This window comes from Neovison vison, chromosome 1 (genome assembly GCF_020171115.1).
Source record: "Neovison vison isolate M4711 chromosome 1, ASM_NN_V1, whole genome shotgun sequence".
In the NCBI taxonomy this organism is placed as follows: Eukaryota; Metazoa; Chordata; class Mammalia; order Carnivora; family Mustelidae; genus Neogale; species Neogale vison.
In genome coordinates this window covers 84,149,181-84,169,241 of record NC_058091.1, presented here as the reverse complement: position 1 = coordinate 84,169,241, position 20,061 = coordinate 84,149,181, and the positions used below count along the sequence as shown (strand labels likewise).

At 45.8% G+C, this 20,061-nt stretch overlaps 1 protein-coding gene across 1 annotated transcript in view; it reads right to left on the bottom strand.

Annotated features, from left to right (window-relative positions):
• TBC1D22B (TBC1 domain family member 22B) overlaps positions 1–20,061 on the bottom strand; it is a 75,198-nt gene that overhangs the window by 33,254 nt on the left and 21,883 nt on the right. The window contains exons 3-8 of the mRNA XM_044250305.1: positions 15,830–16,137; positions 13,191–13,370; positions 12,585–12,655; positions 11,067–11,195; positions 9,779–9,844; positions 6,275–6,389 (exon numbers count right to left, since the gene is read on the bottom strand). Of these exons, the coding sequence (XP_044106240.1) occupies positions 6,275–6,389; positions 9,779–9,844; positions 11,067–11,195; positions 12,585–12,655; positions 13,191–13,370; positions 15,830–16,137 (869 nt within the window). The remainder of the gene's footprint in view (positions 1–6,274; positions 6,390–9,778; positions 9,845–11,066; positions 11,196–12,584; positions 12,656–13,190; positions 13,371–15,829; positions 16,138–20,061) is intronic.

The following is a 20,061-nucleotide window of genomic DNA, read 5'->3' as shown; positions in this document are numbered from 1 at the left end:
TCCATGCTACAGTTCAGGGAGATGGGGCAGTGGGGGAAGGCTACCTGGTGGGACCTGCCCAGAATGACAGGGCAACAGTCTGGCTTATCCCATAGGCAAAAGATATCTGAGGTCCCCTGCTTAGAGAGTGTCATAGTAAGAGCCTTTACAGCAGCTCCTTATTAGGACATGACACCATTAGAGAAGGGAGGAAAAGCAGCATTATTACCCAGACAGGAGAATTAGTCTCCTTTTATTTTTTTAACATAAGCTCTATGTCCAACAAGGGGTTTGAACTCATGACCCTGAGATCAAGAGTCATACACTCTACTGACTGAGCCAGCTAGGTGACCCAAGAATTTTTCTTGAAGGCAACAAACAATGTTACATCTCTGTTCAAGAAAGATCTTGAGGCTGAAGAGAAGTCTGAATGCCTTACTTCTTTAAAACTTAATTTATACACCTCAACTAATGAATACATACATAAAATGTGGTATATCCATGCAATGGAATATGACCATCAAAAGGAAGGAAATACTGACAGAGACTACAACATGAATGAATCTCAAAAATGTGGCGGGGCGCCTGGGTGGCTCAGTGGATTGGGCCGCTGCCTTCGGCTCAGGTCATGATCTCAGTGTCCTGGGATCGAGCCCCGCGTTGGGCTCTTTGCTTGGCGGGAGCCTGCTTCTCTCTCTCTCTCTCTCTCTGCCTGACTCTCCGCCTGCTTGTGATCTCTCTCTCTGTCAAATAAATAAATAAAATCTTAAAAAAAAAAAAATGTGGTAAGTGAAAGAACACAAAAGGCACATACTGTAAGGCACAAAAGACCACATACTGTAAGATTCCATTTATATGAAATGTTAAGAAAAGGCAAACCCATAGAGACAAAGTAGATTAGCAATTGGTTAGGGGTAGAGGGAATGGGAAGCTTGGGGATGATGACTAAAGGATTCAGGGCGTCTTTGGAGGGTTGATGAAAATGTTCTAAATTGATTGTGGTGATGCTTACACAACTCTATATACTAAAAACTACTCAACTATACATTTCAGTGGGTGAATTATACGGTATATGAATTATATCTCAATAAAGATGCTACAATTTTAAAAAGCCCACAAAACTTAACTTGTAAGTTTATTGTAACTCCAATAAAAATTCTAAAAGGTTCTTACTTCTTGAATTTGGCAAGTTGATTCTAAAGTTCATGTGGTGGGAAGAAGACATAAACAGACATTTCTCCAAAGAAGACATACAGGTGGCCAACAGACACATGAAAAAGGAAACATCACGCACCACCAGCGAAATGCAAATCAAAACCACAATGAGATATCACCTCACACCTGTCAGAATGGCTAAAACCAACAACACAAGAAACAACAGGTGTTGGTGAGGATGTGGAGAGAAAGGAACCCTCTTGCACTCCTGGTGGAAATGCAAACTGGTGCAGCCACTATGGAAAACACTATGGAGATTCCTTGAAAAATTAAAAATAGAACTCCCCAGTGATCCAGGAATAACACTACTGGATATTTACCCAAAGAATACAAAAACAGAAATTAAAAACCATACATGCACCCTTATGTTTATAGCAGCATTACTTACAATAGCCAAGATATGAAAGCAACCCAAGTGTCCACCAATAGACGAATGGATAAAGAAGATGATGTGTATGTATATACACGATGGAATATTACTCAGCCATAAGAAGGAATGAAACCTTGCCATTTACAATGACAAGGATGGAGCTAGAGGGTATTATGCTAAGCAAAATCAGTCAGTCAGAGAAAGACTGATACCATATGATTTTGTTCATGTGGAATTTAAGAACAAACGAAACAAACAAGCAAAGAGAGAAAGGGGGCAGACCAAGAAACAGACTCTTAACTGTAGAGAACAAACTGGTGATCAGAGGGGACGGGGTTGGGGGGGGATGGATGAAACAGGTGATGGAGATTGAGCAGGGCACCTATGATGAGCACAAGATGGCGTGTGGAAGTGTTGAATCATTATATTGTGCACCTGAAACTAATATTAAATATAAATTTAATTATAAATATAATTATAAATTTAATAAATTTATATAAATTTAAATATAAATTTAAAAAAGAAAAAGGTGGATACATAAAGTTCATATGGAAGAAGAGCCATGACAAGTTTTTAAAAAGGATGATGAAAGGGTCCTGGAATAATGACAAAAACACACTATAAATCTCAAAACCCCAAGCTGTGTGCTGCTTGCATAGAAATGGAGATAAATGGAACAGAATAAAGAAGTAGAGCTGTGTAAATAAAGGAATTAGTATTATATTATGAAGAGGCCTGTCATAGCAGCAAAGAAAGGATGGTTATTTATAAACTGTGCTGAAATAATGAACCACTGGGTTGCACAGGAACTTTAATCTCAACCCTCACCACATGGGAAAGCAAATTAATAATGAAATTTTAAAAGCTAAATGTAAAAACAAGCCCACAAGAGAAGAAAACACAGGAGCACATTTTCGTAATACTGGGGTGGGGAAAGAAAGACTTTCTTTTTTTTTTTTTTTAAAGATTTTATTTATTTGACAGACAGAGACCACAATTAGGAAGAGAGGCAGGCAGAGAGAGAGGAAGGGAAGAAGGCTCCCTGCTGAGCAGAGCCCAACTCTGGGCTTGATCCCAGGACCCTGGGATCATGACCTGAGCCGAAGGCAGAGGCTTTAACCCACTGAGCCACCCAGGCACCCCAAGGAAAGACTTCCTAAGCAAGATACTGAATCTCAAAACCGACAGTTTTTGAGCGCTGGTTTACTAGTCATTTGCCAGCCCTTCCACTAAAGGGCCGGGCCTCGCTTGTTGGCTTGGTCTCTCTCCCGGGGCCCATAACAGGAGCTCATTAACACCTGCTGAATGGGCAGATTTGATTACATAAAATTAGGAAATTCTACATAAGGAGACACAATAAACAAAGTTAAAAGACAAGTGATGGTCCTGGAGAAAAATAATATTAGGTTGAGCCATATAAAATTCCAATTTTGGGGGAGTAGGGGTAAAAACGGCTGAATTTTAGCAATATCGTGTGGTGGGACCTAGTATTTTTCACACATACCAAATAAAGGATGACTATATCTAATTTACAGAAGGTTCTTACAAAACAACAAGACCAGCAATCCAACAGAGAAAAATGGTAAAGAATTTGAACAGATTGCAAAGAAACAAATGCTACTGTGCACCCCTCACTGGAGAGCAAGTGGAACAAAAACTAAAACACAGACCACGGATAATTTGCCAGACTGGTGAAACAGAATTAGATTTAGGTATCTAGTTTTGCTAAGGATGTGAAGAACAGTGCACGCACACATTAGTGGTCGGAGTACAAATGTCTCTGGAATGTGATTTAGTAGTACTGTTTGGCATGCTTTTAAGGACTACCAGTTTCACTTCTGGGACTCTCTTTCAGAGAAACATGTATTTTTTTTTTTTTTTTTAAGATTTTATTTGTCTGAGAGAGAGAAAGAACACAAGCAGGGGGAGCCTCAGGCAGAGGGAGAAGCAGGATCCTCGCTGAGCAGGGAGCCCAATGCGGGACTCAATTCCAGGACCCTCGGACCATGACCAGAGCCAAAGACAGACACTTCACTGACTGAGCCACCCAGGGCCCCGTCCTGATTTTTTTAATGAGCATGTACTTCTACCACATTTTTTTTAAAAGGCAAAGGGCAGTAAGAAATGTACTGCCCTCTTTGGGGCAAAGAATGGAGCAGAAGGAGCCATTAGAAGAATGGGAATTAAGTCAAAATACCACTAAATCATATAAAGAGGACACGTATTAAGGTCAAAAGACCTGGGTATGAATCTGGAAAGCTCGTTAAATCTCTGAGCCTTGGATTTCTCACTTGTAAAGTGAGTTGATACACCTACCTTAAAGAGATATTGGGGCCTACTGAATGAAATACAGTATGTCAAAGTGCTTTGCAAAACAGTAAATTGCTTAAGAACCAGGGTGTTACTGGTTGGCATGGCAAAGCCCCAGGCTGAAAACCGGAAAAACAAGGGCGAAAGCTACAGACTCCTAAGGGGAGAAGAGAGGGATGGGAACTGATGGAATAAGAGAGAGATTTAAGAGACACACCAACCAATTAGAACGTGTGGACCCAATTCAAACAAATTATTAAACATATTTATGAGAATCAGAAAAATGTGAATGCTGACTGTATATTAGATTATACCAAGAAGCTATTATAACTTTTTAGCTGTAATAGGGCATAATGGCTGTGTGTTTCTTTAATCACTGTCTTCTAGAAGTACATATGGAAATATTTATGGATGAAACAATATGATATCTGGTATTGCTTCCAAATAATTCACAAAGAGGAAAGGGTGGAAATGGACAGAGGTAGGGATGGAACAAGACTGGCTGGTGAAGCCAGGTGAGATATGGAGATTAGTGGTATGATATTTTTCTACCTTTACAAATGTCTGAAATTTAACCTATTTAAAGTTTTTATTTAAAAAAAAAAAATGGATGGACCCCACCTTCCTCCGTCTAGGAGGAGGTACTAAGACCCTTCTGAAGTCTGTTGCAGAAGTGAAACTGGGTGGAGCGTTGCCAAGACTGGCCCCAAGGAAGGGCGGAGAAGCCCATGCATAAAGACCATAGGTCAGCAGGCGGGCTGACAAGTACTAAGATCAGAATGCAGTCACATCTATCAAAGAAAAGCAGGGTGATCGGGGGACCAACAGCATTGTGCCTACAGGAAGAAGAGGAAAATTTGGTACAAAGTGTAAGTGGCAGCTAACGGGATAATTAAATATCCAATTAGAACTGCAGCTGCTGCGGATTATTTGGAACTGGCTTGACACCGTTACCAGGATTTAATGCCAGCATCTACACTTCAAATGTCCGTTAGCGAATGGCTTAATACCTTCCTAGGCTCATCCTTTAATACTATTTCAGAAAAGTGTTATTGCAAGAAGCAACCCCCAAATCCCGACTGATCAGCTGCACCACTCTTAAGTTAAACGCGCAAAAATAAGCTGCCTCTGAAAGCTGACCTATTAATGTGAAGGAAAAATAAAAAGGCCTCTAGCAAAAGCTTTATTTATATGCTTTTGGTAGGTACATTTTAACTCGTCTTTCTTTTGCTTAGGATCCCCTGGTCGAGTGAGCAAGGGTGACCTAACTCCCAGGTCTGCCCTGGCTGCTGCCACTGAAGGGGACAAGAGACGGTGTCATTCAGTTGCCTTAGTTTTCAGAGTGCCTCATTCATAAAAGACCAAAACACCATCCGCTGAGGCCCATCAGAAAACAAGGAGCGAGTTGGATCAAGTAAGATATTTTTACATCTTCACCTTCCATGGGGGTCTACTCTGGTCTACTTCTCATTAGCCCCCTGCCCTCCAGCACTGGCTTCCTCCAAAACCTACAATAACCCACTGCCTCCAGAGCCTATCTAGTCCTCGCTCTGCCACCAATAAGGAGGCATGGCATCTCATGACCCATTGGTGAAATGAGGGGATGACACAATGGTGTTCTGAGGCTGCCTCCAATGTTCTGATACCCCCAAGAGCTCCCCCTTACCTTGCTGAGAGAACCAACATGACAGATGGGTTTTCCGGTGAGTCTCGAAGCACAAGCAGTAGAGGAAACCAAAAGGAGAAGGGGAGGATCCTTCACCCCTTTCAAGACTCTGCCTAATTCAGGCCTGGCTGGAGGAGGAGGCTGGAGGTATAAGAGAACCTAATCGCCCGCATAATATCTACTCATTTTATCCAAAGTGACAAACACCTAATGGGCAAGAGGAGAAGGAGGAGGAGGGAAATAGAGGTCCAGGGGCTCTCCTAGGCCCCTTCTGCTACCTCCAATGTGAGCTGGATTCTGGTGCCCCCAGCTTTCCTCCCCTACGGGCCACATCCCGCTGCTAAGATACAGTATGTGAACTCAAGTGTGAAGACCTCATGTACACTCTAAAAATTCAGCTTTCGTGAAGAAGGGCCTGTGTTTGAGACAAGTTCAAAACAATCCCAAAATGACCTCAAATAAAGCACCGAACTATCTGTGTATGGCAGAACATAAAGGTATCCATTTGGCCCTTCTGTGACAAAGCAGGTCCTTTGGGTGAGATCTGTGGCCATCTCAAGAGAGAAATGAATTCCAGGCTGCTTACTGCTGTCAAAATAGGTTTAGCAGTGTACTCGAGGGCCATGATCTCTTTTTGGCAAGACATGCCTCCTGGCTGCACTCTTGGGAAAAACAAACACACCACAGATCAGAAAGAGCAATAGTTCATTCAACTTGGTACTCATGCTTCTTACCCACATATTCTGAGAGGAAGACGACAAAGAACGGAGTGACCAGGTCATTAATTCCCTGGACATACCCACTGGCAGGGTGTCGGATGGCCCAAATAAACAGAATTCTTTCGAAGATCTAGGAAAATGAGAAAGAAGATATGACTGTTAAATCATAGGGATACACTCTCTCCCTGAAGTTACCTACCTCACAATGTACCTCAGGGATGAGGCCAAATTTTTATTAAATTCTAGAACTACTGTGGGACAAACCAAGTATACAAAAATGCAGAAAGTTTGTAAGAAGCTGGCTGTTTTTAAGCAGGGGTGGAACGTTCTTGCCCTTTATTTCTCTTTGCAGTAGGCAGTCACTGTGATGTACAAGTGAGAAAAGGCAGGACAATGACACAAAGGACTGAGGAGAAGGTCTGCCACGCATGGACTAACCAGGCCACCACACTCCCATAACCACTGGCTCTCCATATCCAGAAGCAAGATGGTAGAACATCTAAGTACTAATACCTTTTCCAAATCCTTTTTTTATTATCACAGGATGTGGAGAGGAAACACCCTCTCCACCACACGCTCCTTTCTCCCCACTGAGATGGAAAGAAATGTAGGCCTAGATGTACTTCTAGCCCAGCCTAACTGGGAGCCAGTGACAGACCTTTAATGCTGGAAGTCACTTCGTGTATCAGGATGCAACCCAGACATTCACTGGGGACAGGAAGTCAAATAACCTAATCCTACAGCTGGGAACTTGCAAACAGAGAAATCAGCCTGGGCCTCCATGGGAAAGCTGCTGGGGTTAAGAATATTAGCCACAGGAGACCAGAATCTACAGTGGGGAGAAAAAAAAAATCTTTCAGGTCCCTTTTCAGAGTCTGGCCCTGCCCCCTTCAGCTACACTCCCTCTGCCTTCATTAGGCCCTCTCAGTGTCCCCTACCCCGTCTTCTCTGATGCTACTTGTCTCCTGACTTCATCCTGGTGACTACAACTCCCCAGTTCAATACATTCTTTACACTGGCTTTGACTGGGCTGCCTCATGTCGCTGGGAGTCACAGGAGAGGGATGGCAGAGCTGACGGTGATCGCAAGCAGGGGGCAAGAGAGATAAGTGGGCCTCCACAGCACATGGGCTCTGGGGGCAGACTGCAGAGGGCCTTCTCTGAGTTTAGGTGCAAGGGAGAACCTCCCTCTCCCCCAGGGAGAACAACAGCAAGGAAATGCTTGTATGGTTTTAGAGTTGGTAAGCCAGGGTAGGAGAGAAGTGGAGAATCTGGAGACACAGTAAAGGCTGTTTCCCAGCCCCATGTTGCATCTGCCTTCCAGCTGGCAGAGGGAGCTGAGAAACACACCCACTGTCAACACTCCCGCCCTTACAGGCAGTGAGAACCAAGCCCTGCCTGGAACCGAGCTAGCCTCTCTGCCTCCACTAGACTTGCCCACTGGCTCTCTGGGGCCCAGGGAAGGGTGTGGCATCCTCATCTGTGGGAGGCCCAACACGCCAATGGAGGCCCTTTTAAATTCTTTCCTTCCTTCCTTGAAACAGAAGTTCAAACTGGACCCACCACGTTCAGGAAGATCTAAAGGAGGCCCTGCCCTGTGGCCTTTGTCTGTCCGGGCATCTCTGTTAGGTCTGAAGGACTCACCAGGGCTTCTACTCAGTTCCTTGTGAATACACAAATCCCAACTGACTGGTTTTAACAGTGGCCAAGTACATGGAAGCTAGCGGTTCACAGACAGGAGACGTGTGAGAATCCCTCTCCAGTAAGGATGGGACAGCGCAGACACGTAGAAGTGAAAATGCCGAAGACAAGGGAACTGAAGAGCACCAGGCCTGGTTACCAGGGAGACCAGGGAATCTTCATTACAGACAGACAACCTGGGATAATCTCGCCTTGCAGAGAGGAGGAAAGAGGATAATCCCTAAAGGTTTTTCGTGTACCTCTTGTACTTGTGTGGCTAATTCTGACTTGCTATAGTCAATTCTCAAGTATCTTTCAGATATGCAAAGCAAGTCTTTCAATATTCAGTGTTAGTTCTCTGCTCCTTGGCTGGCATTTCAAGAATTAAGTCATACTCCTTGACTATAGCCTGCTAGATGGAAAGATGATTCAAGAAAAAATGGAAAGAATATACTTTGAGTTTTCGTCTTTGTATTCATGTTCCACTACTAGGAAGAGTATTTTAAACAAACTACTTTCCCTGTCTCCAAGTTTACAGTAAGTACGCACAGGAAAAAGAGAAGTAGCTGAACATCTCCAAATTAAAAGTGCGGAATGAAAATAAATAAATAAATAAATAAATAAATAAATAAATGTGTGGAAAGAGCCAGGCTCAGCTGTGGGGAACAATGGAAGACATGAAAAGATCCTCAGTAGCTTTTTAGCTTCCCCTGAGCTGAATCTGGAGGTAAAATAATGGTGTCACCTTCAGAATCTTCTTTATGCTATTGGTAAGTCATGAGGGGTCCCACCAGTAAAATTATGAATATAACCTAAAGTCAAAGAGACTATTATCTTGAGCCTATTATCACCATCCCTCTCTATATGAGGGTAAGTGAAAACAGAGTTCATTTCAGAGAGCACTTACACCCAGTGTCCTAGCTACTGCGAAGCTGTTAAGGAAATCCCTAATCTCAAGGAAGTTATAATTACTGCTTGGGTCAAAAAATAATAGTCCCACTGAGACCTTCCATGTGCTTCACTAATCTGTTAGGTCTTCCGATATCACTACTAATTCAACTTCCCGAACGGATTTCAAATACCCAAAAGGATTTAAACCAGGCACTCAAACAGGTGTGTGGACATGCATGTTCATAGCAGCATTATTCACAATACCCAAAAGGGGGAAGCAATCCAACTGTCTATGGATGGACGAATGGATTAACAACATGTCTTGTACACACACAAGGAATATTATTCCTTTTAAAAGGAAGGAAATTCTGACACATGCTACAACGCAGATGAACCTTGAAGATATTATGCCAAGTGAAATAAGCCCGTAACACAAGGACAAATATTATATGATCCTATTTATTTGAAGTCCCTGAGACAGAACGTAGGATGGTGGTCGCTGGGGAATGAAGAATTACTGTATAATAGGTGTACAGTTTCAGGATGGGAAGATGGAAAGAAGTCCTCATGATGGGTGGTGGTGATGGTTGTCCAAGTGTGAATGTACTTAATGGCATCGAAACTGTGCCCTTGAAAATGGTTAAAATGGCACCTTTCATGTTATGTATACTTACCACAATAAAGACCCCTGCCACCCCTGCCTGATAAAGTAGAGCAAACACAGGGCTAGGAATTCTAATGTGCGAGCTCAAGTCTCATTCTGTTACCAGGGAGCTGTAAGACTCTGGGTAAGTCCCTCCACTTCCCAAAGCTCCACCTGGCCCCTGGGTTTGTTAAGAAGAGCCGGCGAGACAGCCCAAGAACGTGCCCTGCAAGGACCACAGCTCCATATCTGGACACAAGGCACTACAGGGGGAGAAGGGCCCAGAACATTAAGTGCTTCCCTCACCTCCTGTACAAGTGGCTGCTGGAACAACGGAATGAGTGGATTCGTCCTTGGAATGTCAATGTGAATCTGAAAAAGAGAAGTCAGGTCTAAAAACACAAATGCCGGTTTGTTCTTTTGAGAAGTTATTTTCTTCGGAACAGGGAATCGAGTGAGTAAGAGTGAGACCACACTTTATATTGAGAAAGCACTGATAGACACACCAAAAAAGTCTAGTGAAGCCCACCTGTCCATCTGGAATACATTCCCATGACAGCAACAGCTTATTGAGAGTGAGGAAACCTCCCCAAATAAACCACTCACATCAACTAGCAATAGGCTTCACAACCTAAGAGGATCAGCCTCTTTTTCCTGGTGCTCTGGAGTCTGTTTCACTCTGGGCTGGCACATATTCAACAGGTGTGATTGAAATGGGGACCTCTCCTTCAGAATCTTACTCATCAACAGTCGCCAAGGACTGGAAGGGCTCTGATGGCTGTGCTAATAAGCCAGGACGGGGAACCCAAGGAAGCTGGCCTTCAGTAACTGGCACTGAACGTCCTCACTTCTATCACCAAAGAAGTCACTATGGTCGATTTCTGCTTCAGGATTTCTCTGCACCCAGTCTAACGACCCCAAGGACTGTGTCAGTGGCAACAGAGGCTGCTTCCGTTCCTGAGGCTTGCTGAGGACAGTTGCCAGCACCGGCCTTCCCGCCCCTTTCCTTCCCTTCTCTTTTGGCAGGCTGTGGGGACCACTATGAGGGTGACGGAGCACTCCCTGCTGAGCTAGTCCGGCAGACATACGGACAGACGGGGGTTTGAGAGGGCGCCGCCACTGCCAGAAGGACATACTGATGTCACACAGTCCAGAGGGCCTGGACTACTTCTGAGCGAGCTCATCTTTCACTCTGTGCCCCAAGACCCTTACTATTTGCAATCTGAGGACCAACAGCCTTGGCAGCATCTGAGAGTTTGTTCAAAGTGAAGGTCTCATCCTAGGCCCAGTGAATCAGAATCTGTGTTTTATCATGATCCTTGGGTGGGTTTTTATCAAGGTCCTAGGTGATTGGTATGCACAATAAAGTTTGAGAAGCACTGCCAGTGATTAATTCCCGCCCCCAAAAAAATCTATTCAAAATGGCTAAAATCAGAGCTACTCATTAGAAAGAGGGGAAGCAGTTCTGGGAATAAATGTAATTCCTAATGAGCACACCAGAGCCTGTAGACTTGGAAATCCTGCACTACAACAGTACTCCTAGAAGACACACCTGAAAATTATGACTAGTAACCAAAAAAGGTGATGACTGTACCTGTCGGTAGGTATCCTGGTGATGTTCCTCATTTCGAGAGTCATAATACTGCTCAATGAAGCCAAAATATTCCTCCCGCTTCCGCTGCAGGGTCAACTTCCTCCTCTCGGTGTTTGCGGGGAGATAGCCCTACGGACAGGACTGTGGGTCAGATGGAGACACACACTAGTTGCATGAATCTTTAATTTTTTTATCTTAACCTGAGGAGTGGCTTGGAAACTGTCGAAGGAATGGAAGGACAACTGCCAAGAGGACAAGAGTCCTCCCTTCCTGGGTCTGGCCACCCAGTGCTTGCCCTCTCCTCCTTCAACGAGCCCCGCATGTGGGCAGATGAAACAAGGCCAGCCTTCCCAGGGTTAGTTACCCCCATGGCCCCACGCCACGTGTGCAGCACATTCTGCTGGCGAATACTCGAGAGCTCCCAGAGTTGGCGCAGCTAAGCAATGGATGTAGGTCAACAGGAGGGAACTGGACCCAAGTTGGGGCCTCTGAGGGCTATATGTGTGCAAGGTAACAGGTCTGAGAATCCCAGCAATACGGCCCCCTCTGTGATGCACCTTGGTAGCGTGCCGTGGACGTCTGTGCCAGTCACATAACCTTTTTCATGGTAACAGTCAGAATTCCCAGCTAAGGAAGCTGAACAGAATCTGTGACACAGCAGTGACAACCCACAGACACAGAGCTCCTAGCAGCGGCCTCCCGCCTCGCCAAAGCTCCGGGCCAACTTCCCTCCTCACACCGGTCTAGACCCCACTCTCCATTCTTGCATCTCCTGCTCCCCTTCTGTTCTCACCAAACCTCCTCCTCACAGCATCTGCCCCTCCTGGAGGTGGCCCAGGCAGTGGTAACACGGCTGCGGGAGGGGGCAGAACTCAGGAGAGTGACCCTTCCTCTCGAGGACATTTAGGTCCTACATCCCACGGCCAGTGCCTGGAGAGCAGGGACAGTGTTTTATTCATGTCCTCGTATCCACACAGCAGCTGGCACCACGCCTGGCAAACAGCAGGCCCTTAACCATTCCTCACTAATGAATGAGCGAATGTGACCAGCTCAGGAAATCCTAGCGTCCCTACCCCAGGGGCTGGCCCAGTGCTCTGTCCTTAGTAAAAGCGGGACTAGTGCAGGCTTCTGCGGGAGGCCCACTTCTCAGCCCCACGACTACAGAGCGACTCTCCACTGCTCCGGTTATCCCTGCTGGAAGAGCAGGGAACTCCAGGGAACATGGGAGCTGGCCCAAACACATGCTGGGATCCCCAGCTCACTACACACTTCCTCCCTGGTGTTGAGAACGTGAGATTGTGACTACAGGGAAAAGCTGTGCTCTTCTATACGTGTGTGAATAAGCTTGCGAGAGTGCGTTTCTCCACGCACAGGAAAAAGACAACAGTCCCACAGATCTGCTGTACCCAGTGGGACCGGAGGAGTCTATGCAGTAAGATGAATGTGTCCAGACTAACCTCAGCAGGTAAGAAGGGCTGTGTGAGGCTCACGCTTCTCTACACAGTGGGTAGAACTCACCGACAGGAGTCTCCAGGTTACAGGCCGAACCTCCCTGGGAACCCCTGGCCAGCTACACTTCCTCAGTTCATCTGCAAACAGAGAACAGCTGTGTTGGATGTGTTCTTCCCACAGGGCCCTAAAACGAACCTCAGCCGGCACTGCCTGACTCCGCCCATCATTCCAGAAAGACCGCCGCCACCAGCACCAGCGGCTACTGACAAGCACAGGGAAAAAGCCCCCAACAGCAGCCCTGAGCAGCACAGTGGCCAAGACACGGCTCCGCAGTGGTGAAGCGGTCAGCTCGGAGGTCAGACTTAGAGGGGAAAAGGAAGCCCAGTGAGTGTGGATTTCAGTCCGAATCGCCTTGAGGAAGGGGAGACCAAAGCCAGGAGAGTTGCACTATGGTCTACGGGCCACAGAATCCAGTCCCACCTAATTTGGTCCCTAATTCCTAGGAACATACTTCTGACTTAATACCTGCATGTCACTGCAATGGGCACCAGATCAGGAGATGCTGGAAAAGTAAAAGAAGGAAGAATAAAGAGCAATAGCTTCCAGGTCTCTCTGGGAGAGTTCCAGTCACCAGGAGCTCCTACCTCGCCCCGGGGGTGCCCAGGGACTCACCTAAGTCAGTGTTGTGGCTGGAGAGAAGCTGCCGAAATTTTTCTAGGCGGGTTTTCTCCCGAACAGTCATCGGGGGCGCCCCAGACGCATTCTGGTCGGAGATGCGGGCAACCAGGGGAATGATGGGTCGGAGAGGGAGGGACTGCTGTTTGTGCAGTGGGTTCCTCAGGCATGTATCACCTGTGATAGTGAAAGAGAGACCGGGTGGCATATGGAGGATGGACACGAACGAGCCTTACACTGGCAGCTTGGCACCAGGCCCTCTGCCGAAACCAGGTCTGTGCTGCCCGAAGGTGCCCGCTGAGGGGGGGCCGGACACCCAAAGGAGGGAGGATGGGCTGGGTTGTCGATCACCCCCTACCGAGGCACCTTCCATGCTGTCAGAGACTCTGGATGCCAGAGCAACTCTGAGCACTTTTGTGGCCACTCTAGAGGGCAAGCAAATGTTTTCTTTCTACCTCAACTCAGAATGTTCCTTCATGCCTAATGTTGCGTTTGGGGGGAACATAGCCTGAGGCCATGTTTGCCTTCCCTTTCCACATCACAGAGCACATGAGAAATGATGACATGGGAAAGCGTGTGTGATAAAAACAGGTGGCTGCTGGCCTGAAACCCCAACCCCCAAGCGGGAGCCCCAAGGGCTGAGAGGAACAGGAGGAGTGGCACAACTCTAAACTGTTCTCGGCCCACCCACGTGCCCCAAACACCAGGTGAGAAGCTCTGTCCCAAGGCAATTCTGTCTGGGGAGGCTAAAGTTCCTCTGTGCTCCCATATTTCCCACCCAGAGGAACCAGGTTTTAAGCCTGCTGGGATGTGACTGAAGGAACAGGAGCACAGACTCAAGCAGAACCATATGTCTGGTTCTAGACATTTCTAACCTAGTGGTCCAGGACTGACACTGACTGAGTCCTCACTATGCATAAGACATCGGGCGGGTCACATTTACCTGCGCTCTCTTGTTGGATTCTCACAACACACGGTAGAGAACTGGCACTCCTTTATGGAGGGAGAAACTACAACTCAGAGGGGTGAAAGGTGATTGGTTGTGAGAAGACCTGAGATGCCACTTTAGGTCTGTGTGCCTCCAAAAACCCTTATTTATTTTACTACCCCAAAGAAAACTCAGTGTTTTTGTTTTAAATTCTGACTGTCCTGCCATGGCTGTTCCATATTCTTTAACTGTCTGGGCCTTAAAAAGCAGTAGCCACAACCAGAATTAAATGAGGAACACACACAACTAGAGGGTTGACGGAAATGCCTGCCACAGGGTATTCGGCTGGGGTGCCTCGTGTCACATGGGGCCTAGAAAATGTGCACTGCACACTGCAGAGCTGAGAGCAATGTGCACTTCTGATAGCATGGATTTTTTTTTTAAAGATGTTTGTGTATTTATTTGACAGAGAGAAGACAAGCAGAGGGCAGCAGGCAGAGGGAGAGAAAGCAGCAGGATCCTCACTAAGCAGGGAGCCTGATGCGGGACTCGATAGGGCCCCTGGGATCAAGATCTGAGGTGAAGGAAACTGCTTAGTGGATTGAGCCACCTAGGTGTCCCTCTGGTATCAGACTACTGGATGAGGCTCACAGGAGGGACCATGAAAGGAATGTTCTGGACAGTCCCAGCTGCACATGCGCAGCACCTTCACTGGAGGCTGTGGCTGGGCCTTCCTCACACTGGGACCCTTGGAGACCCTCAGTCACAGCACAAAGACACTTCCAAGAGCCTATAGCTATGGGCCTCCATCAGCTAACCGCAAACACCCATGTGGGCATGGCCCTGAAGGTTCAACCTGGGGCCCGGGTCAGTGATGGAAAGTGGCTGTGGCATAATTTTAAAGGCATTACGGCTTAATTTCATGACCACGTGCTTATTCTGAAACTGCAGAAGTTGTTCCCTTAGAACACAAGTCAGACACACTCCAGGACTCTGCCGTTCCTCTACTTCCTTGTCACCCTTTACCCGCCAGCTATTCTAACTTTCACTGGAATGATGACACTTCCCTCTCCAAGCTCAGAATGACTAGCTTCCACAAAACCCCTTCGGGCAACATTACATACAGCCATGGATGCTTAAAGGAGTACAGTGACAGTCCCCAAACATCGGATAAAGCCACCATCACCCTGACCAGTTGCTGAAAAAAAGAAACAGGAGGGGCGTCTCCTCCTACCCCACCCAACCTGATGGGCAGGGAGCTGTGACCCAGAGCCTTCAGGCCCACCTTGCTCCATCCCTCGGGAACAGGAAAATGTCAGCCCTATGCTAGTGACTGCTCCCAGGGCTGAGGAGGCCAACCAACAGTGCCAAACGTCTGCAGCCACGAGCAGTTTTACATAGGTTCATTTATTCTTAAGCCTGACCATGTCTACAGCAATGTGAAGCAACCAAACTGCAGAAGTTTGGGAAAGGAAGGAGAGAATGGCAGGCAACTCCAAGAGTCGGGAACTGAAGCCCCAGGGATCCATTAAGGTGGGAGAAGCAAAAACAGCCTATGACCTCTTAGGTCACTGATGTCTGAGGGACTCAAGCTCTCACGATTATCAGCCAATGAAAGATCTGAGTGATGCCCTAAAGAAAATCTGTTTATTTTAAAGGCATTCTTCTGAAAAGGCTGAAGCTCTGGAGGGGAGCAGGATGGACTTACTGGAATTTCTGGACAGCTGAGCGTCACTGCTGGACTTGATGACCTTGTAGCTGGCAGGAACATCGGATGTTGTCGACTGGGAGCGCTCTGGCTTCACCCTCAGCTTGCTGTGGTTTTCCAGGACTTGGGCTGCAGTTGCCAGAGCAACTTTCGAGTTTAGAGTTTGGAAAGAAGGGGAGGAAAAGTCCTCTTCCTCGTCATCGCCAATGTCCCAAGCATCACTGGTGTTCCGGGCAAACTCATGGAAGCTGGAGGCCTTCTTATTCTTCAACGGAACTGCGTTGACTTTGGAGCGTTCTTTGATGAAGCTTTAAGAAAGGAGACATCGTCACCAAGGAATGATCGGACACAGGACACATATGACCACCTTCACTTGCTTAATATTAACAGTATGACAAACTACCTCGTACACAGTCTTTTCCTTTCTCAAACAAAAATAATACTCACACCCTCTCCTTACCTAGATGCGTCTGGACCAGCACTATGCTCCAGAGGCAGATGCAGCAAAGACACAATGCTCACCAAATATCCCATGTGCTCCCCTACGATTCCCAGCCCCCTCCAACTGAGGGGAGGCCAGATGACTAGTTCCAGCCAAAGTGCTGAGGTGAGAAGTGAGGTAATCCCTGCCAAGCCGAAGCAGACAAGAAAAGTGTGAGTTCTCTCTGTAAGCTTTCTTCTACCGTGGTGACGGGCTGGAGGTGGGGGGCAGAGAGTGGTGCCTCCCTCACCTGGGAAACAGAGTGGCCGCAAGGAGCAGGGACTGCCTCCTTCTCTCACTCAACTCTGCTTGGGACACGTAGCATGAGCAAGGAAGAAACGTTTGTTGTGTCAATACACTGAGATTCCAGAGTTAATCTCTTATGGCAACATAACCTGAACTACTGCTTAGAGTAGAAAAGAAACCACTGGCAGAACCAGAGATAATTTTAGGTAGGTCCATATGCAGCACTAAACACTGAGCTCCAGAATGAATGAGCTGTTCCTTTTTTATTCTGTTAAAGCCCTTCTGCTAGCCTAGAGGAGATGGTCTCATTTGGTGCTACTCAGTCTTGAAGACTATTTTTTAACAAAGAGAGGCAGCCTTAGGGTTCACATATTTGTAAGCAACGTCAGATAGCTTTGAATTTTATTAATAAGATTGTTTTGTGGTGACTGGGTGGCTCAGTCAGTTAAGGGTATGCCTTCAGCTCAGGTCATGATCCCAGGGTCCTGGGATCAAGTCCTGCATCAGGCTCCTTGCTCAGCAGGGAGCCTGCTTCCCCCTCTGCCTGCTGCTCCCTCTGCCTGTGTTCTCTCTCTGACAAAAAAAAAAAAAAAGGACTGTTTTGGTTTTTACTATGTTTATTTTTCTAAAGTTACTTTCCATTTTTGGCAAGTGATAACTGGCTCTCTAATTCTAATTTAAAGAAGTCATAGGGTTTACTTTAAAATACAAATCTGGGACACCTGGCTGGCACATTTAGTGAGTCATGTGACTCTTCATCTCCAGGTTGTGAGTTCAACCCCACACTGGGTGTAGTGATTAAAGATAAAATCCTTAAAAAAATAATGAAATATAAATCTAACTGAGTTTTTTAAAGAGTTCCTTCTTTTAAATCCATTTGGTAAATAACAGTACAGACTGTGGCAGAAAAACTATAAATATGGTGCATAACTAAAGTTTGGGAAATACCACATTAGCTCACTGATGAAAGAGAGCCTAGTTCTAAGAGTTACGCAGACCGTTACTACCTTCCTGACCTTTTCCTCTTTATGTCTCCCCATTAACATCTGCAGGCTCTTATTCTGGATCCAGGGGACTAAATGGCTGGGACATTTCTTCTTCTTTTAAAAGATTTATTTATTTTAGATAGAAAGAGTGTGCACGTGCTCATAGGTGCATGTAGGGGGAGGGGCAGATGGAGAGGGAGAGAGATCTTAAGCAGACTCCATGCTGACCCAGAGCTCAAATCAGGGCTTGATCTCCTGACCCTGAGATCACTACCTAAAACCAAGAGTTGGATGCTGGTTGGGACATTTCTAACTCAGTCTTGTCTAACATCTCTTGAATCCCAAACCCTGTATAAGTTTACACCTGGGGACTGGAATGCACTGGAGTAAAGACATCATTAAATGCCTCTGTTTCCTCTGGCAATGCACAGTGACTTTAGCAGGGAAACAAAGCTCTGCCAGAAGAGCAGAAGCTCCCCCATTTCCAGTAGCTGTTTCTTCCTCCTGGGCAGAGGTGGGGGGCCTAATAAACCATCTCATCTCACTAGAAGAGTCCAATGCTTATTCTGTAAGATAATGGTTATTGATACTGATTAATACAGTCTGATAACTCATACAGCTCATCAAATGTGCCTACTATTAGCATCAGAAAGGGAGTAAGATTTTACTGAGGCATTATTTTCAAACACCGGTCTCCCATAGAGTAAAGGAAGAAAAGACATCACACAAAATACAGGAGAGAAAACTAGATTATAAGATGTAGCAGTTTTAATGTGATGGAAACAAAATACCATTTTCTTTTTTTTTTTTGTTAGATTGATTATTTATTTATTTATTTGACAGACAGAGATCACAAGTAGGCAGAGAGGCAGACCGGGGGTGGGGGGAGTGGAGCAGGCTCCCTGCTGAGCAGACAGCCCAATGTGGGGCTCAATCCCAGAACCCTGAGATCATGACCTGAGCCAAAGGCAGAGGCTTAACCCACTGAGCCCCCCAGGCACCCCAGAAACAAAATACCATTTTCCACCTGCTCAGTTAGCAAAGCTCTAAAGAGCAGTTCTCCTCAGTGTTGACCATCTCATACTGCCGGATTGGGTGGGGGGGGTATACTGTACAGCCTTTTGGAAAACAACGTGGCAACATACCATACCATAAGCCCTAAAACGTTTTGTAATCTCTGATACTAACAAATAACCAGAGGGTCAAAGAGGCTTTAAGGCAGTTTATCATGGTGTTACTTATTTTGGTTAAAGACTAAAAACAACATAAACATCTAGAAATTGGAAATGATGAAATAAATCACAGTTCAGCCACCAGACGAAATGTTATAATGCCCCTGAAAAGCACATCTTACAGGCTATTTAATAACACTAGAAAATGATCTCAATAAAGTGAAAATTGGAACCAAAAAATATTTTTATAATCTCTATATTAAGAAAAAAGTACATGCATAGAGAAGACCAGTAAGATAATAGATCAAAATGGTAACAGTGCTTATCACTAGGCTGTGGAATTACAGGTGATATCTAATTTCATTTTTATAGGCCTCTGAATTATTCGTGTTTCCTACAGTGAGCATAATATTTTTATTTATCAGTGGATAAGATTGTTGGCTTTCAGCAATCCCTAAAGTAAGGGTACTTATAAACTTACTGAATGAACAATCAGAAATGAAAAGAGCTCAATTCAAAGAAAATAAAACTGGAGCAACACATTGTGAATATATGCTGTCAAAAATCCATCCGTGAGCCAGAAAAGGCAAATTACTCCTCTGCGGACCTGGTGAGGCTGTATGTTAAGGACTTGTCACCATGCCCGCTTCTCCTTTGTTGAGGGGGATGCAGGACCCACTGCCTGCAGTACACACCTCAGAAGGTCCCCTGTCAAGAACAAATAGGCAGGGGTCGCCTGGCTGGCTCAGTTGATTAAGCATCTGCCTTTGGCTCAGCTTATGATCCCAGGGTCCTGGGATGCAGTCCCCATTGGGACAGGCTTCCTGCTCAGCAGGGAACCTCCTTCTCCCTCTCTCTCTGCCTTCTAGTTCCCCTGCTTATGCGCTCTCTCTGTCCAGTGAATAAATAAAACCTTAAAAAAAGGAGAACAACAAACAGGCAGATGTGCATCAATAAAAAAACTGCATAGGAGTCTATGGTTATTGTTGTTTTCCTCTTTGGAGGCAATGTTTACCTCAAGATTGCACATCATGAACCCAACAGAGTGATATGGAGTGGTATGGATACCAAGGTTCACTACTGTTTTTTCTTGGCTGTTTCCTAAATACTGTCTCTTGCTTTTTTATTTTATTTGTATTTGTATACTTATAACTATTATTTTTTTTTTGAGAGAGAGCAAGAGCATGCACATGTGCCTGTTGCAGGGCACAGGTTGGGAGAGGGGTAGAGAGAACTCAAGCAGACTTCTTGCTGAACGTGGAGCCTGCCACAGGGCTTGATCTCAAAACCAGAGATCATGACCTGAGCCAAAATCAAGAGTCAGATGTCTAACTGACTGAGCCACTT